Consider the following 15,558-nt stretch of genomic DNA (forward strand, 5'->3'; position numbering starts at 1 on the left):
TACCGTAAACTGCAGTAGATCCTTACTTTTATTTAATGAAATCTTCCAATTTTTAACATTTACAAAACGGCCTGCTTTATTGCATCAAGATCCATGACATATCTATATAGGAAATAAACGTCTATAAATGAGCTCGAGTCTTCCAATGGTAAAGTGTTTAAAACCCATAGTGCTCCAATAATCCTCATTAAACTCTCATTGACCAAAGCGATAAGACCTTTATTCTAATTGTTTATGGAATGAATTAAGTTTTTCACTTCATGTTGATATTTGAATTACATTGAAGTATTTAATCCTTTTTTTTATAAATAAAAAAATTACTTTTATAATAGAGTAAATCTAAGAAAACTTTATTTTAAAAGAATTTGATTGTGGCGACACTTCCTTTGTGTTAAAATATTAAAACTAAAATTTTAATCATATTAACCCTTTAATTGAAAAAATCTTTTTAAAATCATTTAAATTAATAAATATTTACTTCTTTCTTCTAGATAGTAATGGAGGGGGGGGGGGGCGGGAAATTGATTTATTGAGAAATAGATAAATAGATATGTACTTATAGAAAACTAGCCAATAGCGATATAGTTATATTGAGCCAACTCTAGTTATATAACAAAAGCGAAGCTTAACCAATCAAACGTACAAACGAACATTAACAAACTTAGATTGATGGTTCTTTGTAAAATTAAATTTTGGCGGTAAAAAGTATTATATTAGAAGAAGTTTTGATCATTCAAAGGTGCCAAATCTTCATAGGACTAACCATTCTAAAAATCAAGTTTATAGAACTATTAAATGGAATGACATCATTAAAAAAAATATACCATAATCAAAATGTACACAAAGACTTGCTGATTATGCTTTAATGTCAAAAGAATCATCCTGGAAATTTTGATTTTATTAGGACGATACCTATATCCCTAAAATAATGATAAAAGCTTTTAAATATTGATGCAAGTTTTGTTACTTTTTAAAAGAAACTAGCAGCTTCGACCCAAGCCTCTAGGGGATTCGCCATATAGGACCAGTAAGCATATTCCCTGAAGAGTAGAGCCAAATCGTTTCAGCAATAACTTTTTTGGGGGGAAGAGAAGATATGTTTTAATATTTTGGGGGGTTAGAGGTGTCTCAACCCCTTAGGAAATAGTTTAAGATCCCCAAAGGACCAGTAGGTCGTAAAATTTTATTTTAAAAATAATTTGTTAAAAAATGATTAAAAATTGTTTCCTGTCTGTTTCTAAAGGCAGGTGCCAGGGTCGGTCTGTTAGCAGGTGGAGCTTCAAAAGGTCTAACAATAGAGAATGTGTTTCCAGTATGGCTTCAAAACCAATTAATATCCGCTAGATTAGATCCGTTTCTCAGCCATACGGAAAAATCTTGTATAGAATCGTATTATATCCAGTTAGTATTAGATAATCAATTTATCTTTTGGACCAAATTTCTATTAAATGAGATGACTAAATAGCTAGGTAAGGCACAGTTAGAACTTACAGACAAAGGGTATAGGATTTTGTAGATGTTAGTTTGTAGGACGTTTAACCCAGGGAGGATGGGGACATTGAGCTGTTTATTACACTAGTCCCCAAAGTTTTATAATAACGTTTTCTTATCGTTTAGCTTGACAACTTTGGAATCTTTTATTGAATTTTGATTGGTTGGTTAATTAAGTTGAGTGTCAACCACTAATTGTATTCCAGAGAAGGGATAATTTGTGCATCATCATTGGGGATATACATAAATTTATCGAAAATTGACTTATCCCTTTGAATCCTGCTTTTAACCCCACAAACATGATATTAAACAAGGTTAGGTCTAGGAAGTGCTGTGGAGAATATCCAAGTGAACCTGTATACCTGGCTACAAACGGACGTTGTGTAGTCGCGGGAGCGAATAAATCTGCAGGGATAATGTTGAAAAATCCATTTCCTAAAACCAATAATGTTTAAATCTGACAAAGTGGGTTATATTACCATATTTTCAGTGCTCAAAAAAAGAGATAGAATATGAGATTGTTATCAAGAACTTCTTCTAAAAGATATCTTTTAAAGCATGACCGACAGGCAGACAGACAAAATAAATTGTTTATTGGATGCTCTTAGATAATAGAAACCCTTACCAAATAAATAAGCAGTTTAATATAAATAACAGGCGAGAAAATCACATAGCTTCGTAACTAATAAAAATATAAACAAAAAGTACAGTTTACCTTGAGTTTGCTTTGGTTGAGGAGCAAAGCTTCTCGCTTGTTCAACATTTACGTTGGTTTCTGCAGCAGCCGCAGGTACAGTTTGCTGGGACGGTGGAGAGACAAATAAATTGTCAGTTGCCTTTTTTTATCATTCAATTCACAAAATATGTTTTATTTATTGTTTAAAGGGTAGTCTTCTTTCTATGCCTATCACTTGGGGGGATCGGAGTAGGACCTCAAACTGGGGGACTTCCCTTTACTCAAAATAACCTAACCTATAATCTACATAAGGGGCAATTTTAATTAATATAAAGAACAATGAATTATTATCAGTATTTTGATTTAAAATTGAATGTATTCCTGAAGAACTGGTAATGATGGATTGAATAAGTTTCCAGACTAAAAATAAGTAACCATGATATTCAAAATGCTTCCCTGAATAGCCTTAGTAATTCCCCTTTAGGGTTTTATTGGGAAACCATTGAAGTAAACCCCTAAATTGGGAAGGGGTTAAGTAACTGTATTTCCCAATCCCAAGACCTTGTGCCGACTCTCAATTGTATCTTTGAAAATCAACTAATGGAGTAGAGAATATTAACACAGCCAAGTATAATAAAACAATTTGCTAGTAGATGAAAAAGGTCATTTGAAAGACGGGGGGTAGTTAACTGTATATACATCTATACTATAGATAGGTTGACAAAACTTGTGATAAAGGTATGAATTTTATTAGATTTTAATTTGAAATAAGCTAATAAGAATTTTGAAAAAAAAGTATAATGTCATGATCACCCATTCCCTTAGAGCCCCAGATATTATTATTATTACGAGTTCCTTCGATACATACAGGTATAGATCCTACTACTCTATAATAAGGATTAATCATCAATTTATACCCATTGTCTTATCCCTTAAGATCATAATTTTAAATAGCAAATAAGAAAATCATTATGAATACTAATGGAAAAACGGACATATGTAGCTGTAAAATAGCTTTTCTACCTAGAAAGATTTAAACAATTTACCTGAAAATAAGGTGTAGAAAAAGGCCAGCTAGGAGAAATTAATTGAGTTCCATTCTGCTTTTTCATAAAGTATTAAGCTTTAGACATGATTATAAAACAAAATCCGTGTATTAAAGTAACTCAATTTCAATTAACTCAAGTACCCCTAAAGGCTTTAAGGGTTTAGTCTCTAGTTATGATTATTGGGGTGAGGGTAAAATCAAAGATGTCCAAGATTTTTATTTTGAGAGGGGTAAAATGAAGGGGTTTAAAGGAGGTAACCTATTGTAAAATGTTGAGTCTGGTAAAATGAGGGGTTTTAAACTTTGATGTGGGTAAACAATACACCCCTTTACACCCCCCCCCCATTCCTTACACGTCTACATTTTCTAAAATCTAAGAGCTTTGAACTTATAAAGCTTATCAATTTTCCTGGAGGGGGAAAGAATACTGGACAACATTTTGTAGATGGTTAAAGGGTTGGAGGGTATTTTGTACATTGTGTGATGGAGATAGTTGGTGACTGAAGCTGAAGCCCCGCGAAGTCCTAAACAATATTGAAAATTTAATTTAGGCATGTTAGGTTCATTCTTCTGATTCATGTTCTTATATTAAGATTTCTGTATCAATGAGGTAAAATCGGGAAATTATAGCTACCTTTTATTTTAAGAAATTTGGACTTGTTGGAGATTGTTTAAGTTGAGCACTAGCACAAGAAGTTACTCTTACAATAGGTCTATCTATCTAACTTACCTGGGGAAAAAAACCATCTACTTGTTGGGAGCTAACACAAGAAGATACTCTAACTATCAGTCTATCTATCTATCTTACCTTGGAAATAGCCAGCTACTTGTTGGGAGCTAAAACAAGAAGATACTCTGACTATCAGTCTATCTATCTAACTTACCTGGGGGAAAAAACCAGCTACTTGTTGGGAGCTAACACAAGAAGTTACTCTTACTATAGGTCTATCTATCTATCTTACCTTGGAAATAGCCAGCTACTTGTTGGGAGCTAAAACAAGAAGATACTCTGACTATCAGTCTATCTATCTAACTTACCTGGGGAAAAAACCAGCTACTTGTTGGCCGCTAACACAAGAAGTTACTCTTACTATAGGTCTATCTATCTAACTTACCTGGGAAAAAACCCAGCTACTTGTTGGGTGCTAACACAGAAAGATACTCTGACTATCAGTCTATCTATCTAACTTACCTGGGAAATAACCCAGCTACTTGTTGGGTGCTAACACAAGAAGAAATTCTGACTATCAGTCTATCTATCTATCTTACCTTGGAAATAGCCAGCTACTTGTTGGGAGCTAAAACAAGAAGATACTCTGACTATCAGTCTATCTATCTAACTTACCTGGGAAAAAAAACCAGCTACTTGTTGGGAGCTAAAACAAGAAGATACTCTGACTATCAGTCTATCTATCTATATTACCTTGGAAATAGCCAGCTACTTGTTGGGAGCTAACACAAGAAGATACTCTGACTATCAGTCTATCTATCTATCTTACCTTGGAAATAGCCAGCTACTTGTTGGGTGCTAACACAAGAAGATACTCTGACTATCAGTCTATCTATCTATATTACCTTGGAAATAGCCAGCTACTTGTTGGGAGCTAACACAAGAAGATACTCTGACTATCAGTCTATCTATCTAACTTACCTGGGAAAAACCCCAGCTACTTGTTGGGCGCTAACACAAGAAGATACTCTGACTATCAGTCTATCTATCTAACTTACCTGGGAAATAACCCAGCTACTTGTTGGATGCTAACACAAGAAGATACTCTGACTATCAGTCTATCTATCTAACTTACCTGGGAAATAACCCAGCTACTTGTTGGGCGCTAACGCAAGATGATACGCTGACTAGCAGCACAACCAAGTTCTGAAATAAAAATAATATTCAAAAAGCCGCTGATTAACAAAGTTATTAGAAACTTCGCCCCTTGCCTCTTTGGGAGGGCGTGTAAGGTAATATAATAGCATAAAACAAATATAAGTCCTGTGTAAAGCTTCCCGGAAGAATACAACATATTTGGACCAACAATTTTCGAGATCTTAAGATTAAGACAAAAATCTTACTACTTTATATTATCCTTATACTAAAGTAACAGGATGTTTGTCTGTCTGTGTGTCTGTACCGAAGGATCTCGCTAACCGCTGAACCGATCGGGTTCTCCTTAACAGGGTAGCTTAACATAAGTCCCGGGAAAGTTTATAACTATTTTTTTGGGGGGTGGGACACCCCCAACCCCCCCAAAAAAGAAAAATACCCCCCCCCAAAAAAAAAAATTGTTTTTTTAAAATCTAAAATAAGAAATTGGGTTATCAAATTCGACTCCCCCCTCCTCAAGTGCACCTTGTTTTACATTATGATGTGCATACGTGTCTCAGTAGATCTCTACAACCTAACTGAAACACTTAAACTAAAGTTTATTTTTTAGACGTTTTTGTACTGTCAATTTTTCTAGCAATATTTTTTTAATGTTAAAATGTTTTACTTTGATTATTTGAATTTAAAATAATGACTTGTAAGTTTTATTTCTATAACAAGAATGACAACATCCATAATCAGTTAAATACAGAAACAATTGTTGCTTGAACCTATTTCTTTACCACCAAACCCCACACACTTATTTTACTAAGTACTATCCATGAAGGGCTCGTTATAACCTTACGTGACCTAACCTAACCTAAAATAAGCATACATGATATATTATTTTGTGTGTGTTCCAGAGGCAATAATACAGTGTGTTTTTTTTATGAGAACTTTTTTGAAAGCAATTTTACCCAACTTATAGTTATCAGAATTTAATGATTAATGGCTTATTTTCTTCGTTTTTTAATGCAATTAATAGAACACCAAAAAAATATTTCTGATTTTATTTTAAAAGTACAGTAAAATCTAAAATTCAAAATTTAGGTGTCAACATCTAAAAATGGTTTTAGCGCATTTTTCTTATGCCTAAATCTTCTACCCTTTGCAAGAAAAAAATTGGATTTTCTGTAGTCGACTTTGGGTGGGCTGTACCCCCTCCCTGGTTGAGATATGACCTTCAAACTTTGATATATCCTAGTACACGTCCCCAATAGTATCTGTATCAATTTTAGCTCTATATCTCAACTTTAAAGTGTTTATTAGCCATTCTTGCAAAAGGTTGAATATTTGAGATGCTGTGAGTATTGGTGCAAAAAATATGACGTAACAAAAAAAATTAGCCAATGAGAGGCCACTATAAATTTTACCATTGGTCAATAACGGCCTCTCATTGGCTAATTTTTTTTGTTACGTCATATTTTTTGCACCGATACTCACAGCATCATATTTGAGCATAAGAAAAATGCTCTTAAACCATTTTTAGATGTTGATACCTAAGTTTTGAATTTTAGATTTCACTGTGCCTTTTAAATATAAACTGAAATATTTTTTTGTTGTTCTATTAATTGCATTAAAAAACGAAGAAAATAAGCTATTAATCATTAAATTCTGATAACTATAAGTAGGGTAAAATTGCTTTCAAAAAAGTTCTCATAAAAAACACACTGTAGTTATTTATAGCATCGTATTATAGACAGCTTTCCGAGGGTGTTGAATTTTAAAAAATAGGATTAAAACCAGATTTGTTAGTCCTGGGGGCCAAAGGCTCCGTCTAAGAAAACTAGTGTTAGTTAAAGATTTTTAACATTCATGGAAAATTGTCTATAATTTAAGGATATACAGAATGGCTTAAAACCAGATCAAATCCTGCGGATATTAATTGATTTTAAAGCAATACTAGAATATTTATTAAATTCTAAACAAATCTAAGTATTACGGACAGAGAGACGGAATGAAATAGTTAGTCTAAGAGTGGATTCGCTACTAAAAAGTGGACTAGATGATTAACACGTTTGGTTTGACAAAAACAAGGATAACAATATCATCAACAAATAATTGAGTTCATTTTAACATATATGTACTTGTACATTGTACAATGTACATGAAACAATTTGTAATGCAAAATAAACTTCATATTTAAATACTTGTAAAATGGATTATTACAAATAAAGATTCTGCAAAAAGGCGCTAAACATAGCAAAAGAATAAAGATTATACATTGAGTAGCTTTCCTCTCCTGTTTTAGAAATCTAAATAGGGTCTTTAATCTTTATGGTATGGTTACTTATTTCTGAAATATTAAAAATCGATGTAGGTATTGCATTTTGTAACAAATTATTTAATAATTCATATGCTTTAATTGGACTGCTGTTTAATAAGATCTCGGAAACGGCCTAACTGTTTGCTGTTTCTAATGGGTAATTGTCTTTCCTTCCAAAAGAAGATCTACTACCCCCCCCCTCCCCACTTTTTTTTAAGTAACAAAAATGATTTTTTCTATCATTCTAAATATAGGTTTGAATTAACATTTTTTTCTTGCGTTCATTAAAACATTAATTAAATTCCAGGTATAAAGTATAACCAACAACCGAAATAAATATAAAATAATATTTAGAGGGCAATTTTACGATGTGTTGCCCCCCAACGACAGCTGAAAAACACGTATAGGTTTCGTGATTTTTTCCGAATTAATTTCATTGTTGGTATAAGCTGAGTAAATTCAATTGTCTTCTATTTAATGAGGGTAGGCGAAGAAAATGGACTGTAAATTATACTGATCCCCAAAGTTTTATGAACACACAATCTCATCATTTGCTGGCTTCAAAAGTTGGATTTTACTAAAGTAGCACAAACTAGCAGCGTCCAAACTTTTTAACCAATAATTTTGGATCTCTGCAAGGGAAATTTTTTATCATCAATTAGGGTTTACATAAATTGTCATCCATTGTCTAATCCCTTGATATCCAGGGATAAGACAATGGCTGATAAATTGATTTACATCCCTTATGATGATATACAAAATTACCCCTTCGTAGATTAAAATTAGTGGTTGAATCAACAAATGAAAATTCACTAAAGTCCCCAAAGTTGGTAAGCCAATGAAGAAGAAAACGTTATTGTAAAACTTTGGAGACTAGTGTAATAAACAGCCCATTGTTCCATCTCTCTCTCACTGCTTTATATCCCTGCTTTTTGTAGTATTTTGCGGTGGGGGGGGGGGGGGGGATAAAAGAAAACATCTAACCACCATTAGAGGCTAGAGGCGCATCAACTAGTGTATTACAAAAGAAAGTATGATTGGACGAAAATGAATAAACGAATATTGAATTTTTTTTGACACTACCTAATTGCTGATAGACCGTAAATAAATATTTTAAAAGTGAATCCTTAACGCTTCAAATGAACATTAAGATTCCCCCTCTCATTTCATAATCTTTGGTAATCATTGCATTGAGATGTATCCTTATACAAAAAAAGGGATGTCTGTGTCTGTATGTCTGTACTGAAGTATCTCGCTAGCCGCTGCTGAATCGATATGGCTCTCCTTTACAATATAGCTTATCTTAAGTCCTTAGAAGGTTATAGCTATTTTATGGGAGTGTACCATCCACCAACTTCCAAAGAGAAGTCGCCACAATAGAAGTATTATTATATCAAGTAAAATTGTGTATAATAATTCATAGGACGTTCAGGCATGATATCATTAACATTATAGAGGGAGAATGGGTTAAATAACTGTATCTCTCCATCGCAACCGCCGTGTGCAACCTTTCTATTGGGTCATTGAAAATCAACCAATAGTGTCGCTTATATTAACACAGCCAAGTAGCAGAAAATAATTTAGAAGCAGACGAAAGAGGTCTTTGAAAAGGGAGTGGAGGTAGTTGTCTGTATATACATCTGTACTATAGATCTGTTTCATTAACAAAACATCTTTTCCGCAACAAATGGTTCATTTTAATTAAGTTCGAAATTGCGGTATTAATGAAATACCAACCAACCCTTTAATATTATGTTTTTAACAAGAATAATTATTTCCATGTGCAGCGCAGCAATAACAACCTCAAACAATATTTTAGAAGATTTAAGATATAGTGGTCATAATGATGCGTCATTCTATAAATGAAAGATAAATATCAACTATATGGCATCAAAGGTTATAAGTTGACATAAAATCGACATTGCATTATTCTAATAATATGACTAAATTTTTGTTATGAACAATAAATCAAAATAGTTATTTCTCGCATCGTATTATAAACGGCTTTCCGCGGATATAGAATGTACAATTATGAGATTAAAACTAGTTTTTTTAGCCCCGTGGTGCCGAAGGCACCGGCTAAAAAAACTGGTTTTAATCTTATGATTGTACATTTTTATATTCGTAGATATACGATGCTAGACATAGTTTTTTCGTATGGATGAGAACCGGTTCCTATCCACCGGATTCGAATGAATACGAGAAATAATATTATTTAACACATGCTTCGCTGTAACAAATGTAAAAAAAATCACTTTAAGGCTCTTGGGTCAAATTTAAGGTACTTAGGATCAATTGAAATTTAAAACGTTTTTAATATGTGCCATTTATAGACTTTGATCTTTTAAGAATAGTTATTTCTTGCATCGTATTATAAACAGCTTTCCACGGATATAAAATGTACAATTATAAGATTAAAACCAGTTTTTAAGCCCCGAGATGCCGAAGGCCCTTCAAACCTTAACATTTCCTAAATATACCCAAAGTTTTTGAACCAACGAATGAGATATTGTGTTTATATAAAACCTAAGTCACCAGTAAAATTTACAGTCTAATGTCCCCTACCTCCCTGATATCTTATACATTGTTTTAAACATACAATGGGATGTTTAATTCATATTATGCATCTTTAGCAGCAAATCTTCTATACCACAGTATTACTTTACTAAAAGCTTTAGGAATTTGACAATCCTAGCCAAAAACCTGCTGTCTGAGTGGACAATTTGCAATATTAAATAAACACAAGACCCTAGTCAGAATATAGATTATTATTACATGGTTGATATAGGGTTCTAGTAGCAATAACCAAGACCAACCTTGTTAAATCTGATACACTCTGGACATGGTATGCTTATTAATTATTAATCGCATAATATTATAGACAGCTTTCCACAGATATTAAATGCAAAATTATAAGAATAAAACAAGTTTTGTTTCGTCGGGCTTAAGTCCCAGGCTAAAAAACTAGTATTTTTTGTTGTTTGTAGAAAATTGTCTGTAATACGATGCTATAAATGATTTTTTAGTAGGGTAGAGAACAGGTTCTAATCCAGTGGATAAAAACTGGTTTCGAATTCATACTGGAATAATTTTTAAAAGCAAAGCTTTTCTATAATTAGGGTAGGTCCGTCCGTCCGTACGTCCGTCCGAGATAGATAGCTTTTATTCGTTAATTTAGGCATGTTAGAATAGTCCTATCGATTTCAAACTTTGCATGATGATTCCTGTAGTAGTTAGGTACGATTTAGAAAGCGTAGCAACTCTATAGGTAATCATTACCATAATGTCCGTATGTCCATTTTAAACATGTTGATTTTTATACTTATTTAACAACAAATTTTTATGTGATTTAATTATCCGATTGATCTGATTTTTAGTATATTGATTCCTGGGACAACAAAGAACAATATTATAAGCGAAGCCACTCTATAATCAAGTCCTAAAAATGTAAGTATGTCCATAAGCATTATCCTGTATCAAGCAGTTTTTCAACAAATTTACTTACAATTTTGCTTCAACTCTTATACTTTTATATTCTGATTATTCAGTTTAGACACTATACAAGTGTTAATTTCCGTTTGTCCTACCGTTTCAGTGCTTCGCTTTTATGAATGTTGTCATCCTTGTTACATATATATTTTTATCAAAAGTTTATCCTTTTTTGCTTGAAACAGCACAATTAAGTTGAAAGAATAATGTAAGACATAATTTATATGAATAATTAAATAATTAGCATGGGCGTGTAAAGAACTTTGTTCCCCTCCCCCCTTCCTGAAATTTAAGTGGAGGCATCTTGGGTTACTTTAGTATTGCAAGAAGGGAAAAGGGATGGGGGGACACAAAATAGCACATTTGTAGACCCTAGAGCGAAAGGGGCGAGCAAATACCCAAGATGACACCTTTGATTGCATGCCCGTGCTAATTAGTGATACAAAGGATATCATACTGCGGGTTGATTGATTGATTGCATATTCCTTAGTAAAGTTACGATCAGAATATTCTTAATGTGCTGCTATTGTGTTATTTAAAGAATGTAGCATTAATTTTACTAACTTAGTGTCGATAACATTCAATAAGTGACCTGGAGTCGACAAAATCATTTAATGTCAGCAAAATGCTTTTCCATATGACCTGGTAAACTTATATAATTAATTTATTGATTGATTGTTTAAGAAAAGAAAATTTTTTTCTGCATTCAACAAAATCTGCGCATTACTTACCAAATCTTGCTTTTGAAGTGAATGATTATGCGGCCAAACGACCTAAAGACAAGCAACCCTTTGATTGCATGACCTTTGTCTGAGAAGTCCTAACTGTGGCATCAACTATTTATGTTGCATACCTGACATAGCAGCAGTAGGAACAATTTTTAACTTCTTTAGTTATGACACGGTGTCAGGCCGAGATTTGAACCTATCACCTTCTGGTGTGGATACGCTATGTGTTACGCCACAGTCGCGGGTTTAAAACTTTGAGGGGCACATCCCCTATAAGTTTGCTTAATTAACCTGCTCAAGACCTTATACTCATTGTCACTCTGCAAATTATTAATCAAATTGATTAATTGATTGATTGTTTAAGGAAAAATAATTTAGTGCGGCATTCAACAAATTCTGCGTATACTCCAAACTTTGAGGGGCACAACCCCTAGCAGTTCGTGTGCTTAATTACCCTGCTCAAGACCTTATACTCATTGTCACTCTGCAAATTATTAGCAAATTGATTAATTGATTGATTGTTAAAGGAAATATAATTTAGTGCGGCATTCAACAAAATCTGCGCATTACTCCAAACTTTGAGGGGCACATCCCTAGAAATTCGTGAGCTTAATTACCATGCTCAAGACCTTATACTCATTGTCACTCTGCAAATTATGATTACGCATATGTTTATACATTCCAACATAATTGTTGGGGGAAAAAACGATAAGTTTATATTCTACAAGAGGATGCATCACTATTTTATTTTAAAATAGCTCAAAACCTTGTCATGGCCTGTATAAAGAAGCTTTTTAAGCATATAAGAAATGACGTCATACTGGCCCACCATTGGTCAATTACTGGCCATTGGTAATTTAGTCTGTGTATTTGGCATTGGTCATTTGCAAGAGATTCTTGTATAAAGCTTTTAACAAAAAAAATGAAAAGTTTAAGGCTATTTTTAGGTGGGGTATATTAATTTAAAGCTTCATGATTAAATTCCATTAATTAAGTTTTTATTCATTAGTTTTATAGTAACGAACATTTCATAATTTAATTTTAATATTTTTTATGTTGTTTGTAGAAAACACTTTGGACATTTTGCAATGCTAAACTGCATTATATCAGGGGAAAAGTGATTTTAAACCTTAGTGGAATTTGTTTGAATATATAACAACAATTCAACTGTTTATGAAAACTCTTTTAAATAAAAAAGGCCATAGTTTAAAATACATGTTTATAAAATTATTTTTTATGAATGGACTATTTTTTAAATCAACATCTTATGAGTTTATACACTTCAAAAAATATATATCTATCCGTAAATCTATAACAAACCAGCATAATGTACGTTTTATTTCGGTAAACTTTTCTACAATTACGGTGTGCTTGTTGACGGTACTTAAGAAGGCTAATATGCTTCTATTAATTTGAACATTGTTGTAATTAGTAGCAGCTCTATAGCCATTACCGTAAGTCTACAATTCCATGTTGATTTATTTTCGAGTATATTCCCTTTCGTGGCAACGCCTCTTAAGGGACTTTTCGTTGTATTTTCACAATAGCCTTTTCCCTATTACTAGCCCATACGGGGGGGCCTAACCCTCCTGGGAATCACCTAACCCAACTTGACCTAACCCAACCTATCTGTAAAGCGTCTGTCAAAATACGACGAAAGGTCCCTGAAGAGGAGTTGCCACGAAAGGGACTATTTCATTCCTATTATTGTATGATGAATTTTATTCTGATACCTTAATTTTTGACATTGTGATTCCTAGTACATTTATGATATAACAATGATATAATGGTCCTATATTTGTTACTAGCAGCTACGCCCCTATAAGCCTCTAGGGGCACTTGAGAAGAAGAAAGTCAAATTTAATAATTCAACTTCTTATTTTAGGTTTTAAAAGAAAAAGTAAAAAAAAAATTTTTTTTGGGGGGGGAGGGGATGCCCCCTTCCTCATTTTAAATTTTAGTTTAAAAAATGAAAAAAAAAAATTTTAGGGGGGGGATTTTTCATTTTTTGGGGAAGTTGGGGGTGTCCCACCCTCAAAGAAAATAGTTATAAACCTTCCCAGGACCAATGAGAAGCTACCCTGTTACGGAGAACCCGATCGGTCAGCGGTTAGCGAGATCCTTCGGTACAAACAAACACACAAACACACATCCTGTTACTTTATTATAAGGATTAATATTATTCAATTAGAATCATATAAAATTGGCCATGACTAACATACTATCGACAGAACAATATTTTAATGACATTATGACAACATAAATATGTTCAAATAGTAACTCCAATTTTTAAGACTATTTATCTCTTATCCGAGTAAAAAAAAAGTAAGGGTGCGCCGATTTTACGCATTGCCAGTTCAAAAAGAGCATTATTAGCATCATTCAAAATTAAACAGGTTTAAAATAAGCACGATTATGTCCCATACCGCACACTTTTCCGCCGTTAAAAACATAATCACAAAACCTTTTTGCATAACTGAAAATTCGGCGGATCAAGTAGAGTATATAACCACGAAAATGAGTTGTCTTTATTGAATGGCAGCCGAGAAAATCAAGTATCCCCCATATCTTTTCTTACAGATGGAAAGACCGACGCACATATCAAATAATTAAGTAGCTTCGCTAATAAAAAAGTATACATAAGAATTATGAAGCAAAACGAACACCAATTTATTTAATTTAAACTCATCAGCTCTTTAATTAAACAAGGATGACATCATTCATAAGTAGCGAAGCACAAAAGATTAAGAATGGATAAACGGACAAAGTGAGTTATAGAGCAGAGGTGGGTTCTTAATTCTTTTTAAGAACCCACCTCAGATATCGGCAATGATCAGAAATCTTATATAATTTTAAAGAAAATTATGTAACCTTTCATATGTTTAATATTGTTTCAACGTTTATATTTTTGAAGCAGGACTTACAGACTAACGGACCGAGTATATTGAAAAAAGTATGCTCATTGACATAGGGAATCTTCACAAAAAACAACCATCTATCTTAAATACTTATCAGCAGAGAAAATCACAACAATTACGGACAGACAAATTAACACAAACGGATGGTTGATTCGCTGCGATACAACTTTGTTATTATATGTAATTTTATAAGAATTATTACTATAAGTGTTACGATTGCTATAAATCGAATTGTTTGTAAAAGCGCTGTGAAGGAAAGTGCAAATTTTGTAAATATTCTAAAATATAAAACTGTTTTTTTTTTCAACGCTATGCCTTTAGAAGCATCTAGGGGCAAATAAAGTTAGGAGGAAGGGATGGGGTGGGAGGGGTGAAACCCACCACCCCCATTTTTAATTTAAGTTTTAAGAAGAAAAAAATCTGGGTGGGAAGGAAATTTTTAAAAAGAGGAGGGAGATAACCTACCCAAAAATAGTTTAATAACCTTCCCTGAACCTATAAGAAGCTTCACTGTGAAGGAGAACCATACCAGTTCAGCTGTAAGCGAGATTCTTTGCTACATACGAAAAAAGCTTTCTACTTTATATAATTGGATGATTTACATTATTATTACTGTACTAAATGTTTTCCTTGTCATATAAAAATTGTATTTCTTTTTTTATGATGTTAAGTAACTTCCCAAAGCTATTAAAATAAGATGGATTAAACAAAACATCCCATGTCGTGGTGCATTCTCGGGGAGGGAAAGGACAATGGGCTGTTTATGACGCTAGTCCACAAAGTTTAATAATATCTTTTTCTTCTGCTTAACAACATTGGGGACTGTATTGTATTTTTGATTGGTTGATACATTAAGATGAGTGTTCAAACGTCTCAACAACTATTTGTAATCTACAGAAGGGATTTTTGTGTATCATTATTGGGGATGTACATTGTACATCAATTTATCGGCCATTGTCTTATCCCTTAAGATCCCATGTCGTGGTGCATTATTTTAATTTTTAGTAGCAAAGCTACTCTATAAATAATACTTGGTCTGTTTGTGTGTCCGTCCTGCACTTCAGTCCATCTTCCTTAC

At 33.1% G+C, this 15,558-nt stretch overlaps 1 protein-coding gene across 1 annotated transcript in view; it reads right to left on the minus strand.

The window, feature by feature from the left end:
* Positions 1–15,558, minus strand: part of LOC145333949 (uncharacterized) — a 69,503-nt gene that overhangs the window by 50,479 nt on the left and 3,466 nt on the right. Inside the window, exons 2-8 of the mRNA XM_080179207.1 lie at positions 5,021–5,091; positions 3,625–3,739; positions 3,214–3,267; positions 2,548–2,587; positions 2,207–2,326; positions 1,854–1,926; positions 1,227–1,288 (exon numbers count right to left, since the gene is read on the minus strand). Coding sequence (XP_080035333.1) covers positions 1,227–1,288; positions 1,854–1,926; positions 2,207–2,326; positions 2,548–2,587; positions 3,214–3,267; positions 3,625–3,739; positions 5,021–5,091 — 535 coding nt within the window. The remainder of the gene's footprint in view (positions 1–1,226; positions 1,289–1,853; positions 1,927–2,206; positions 2,327–2,547; positions 2,588–3,213; positions 3,268–3,624; positions 3,740–5,020; positions 5,092–15,558) is intronic.

Source organism: Acartia tonsa, chromosome 12 (genome assembly GCF_053477335.1).
Source record: "Acartia tonsa isolate MP-2025a chromosome 12, ASM5347733v1, whole genome shotgun sequence".
Taxonomy (NCBI): Eukaryota; Metazoa; Arthropoda; class Copepoda; order Calanoida; family Acartiidae; genus Acartia; species Acartia tonsa.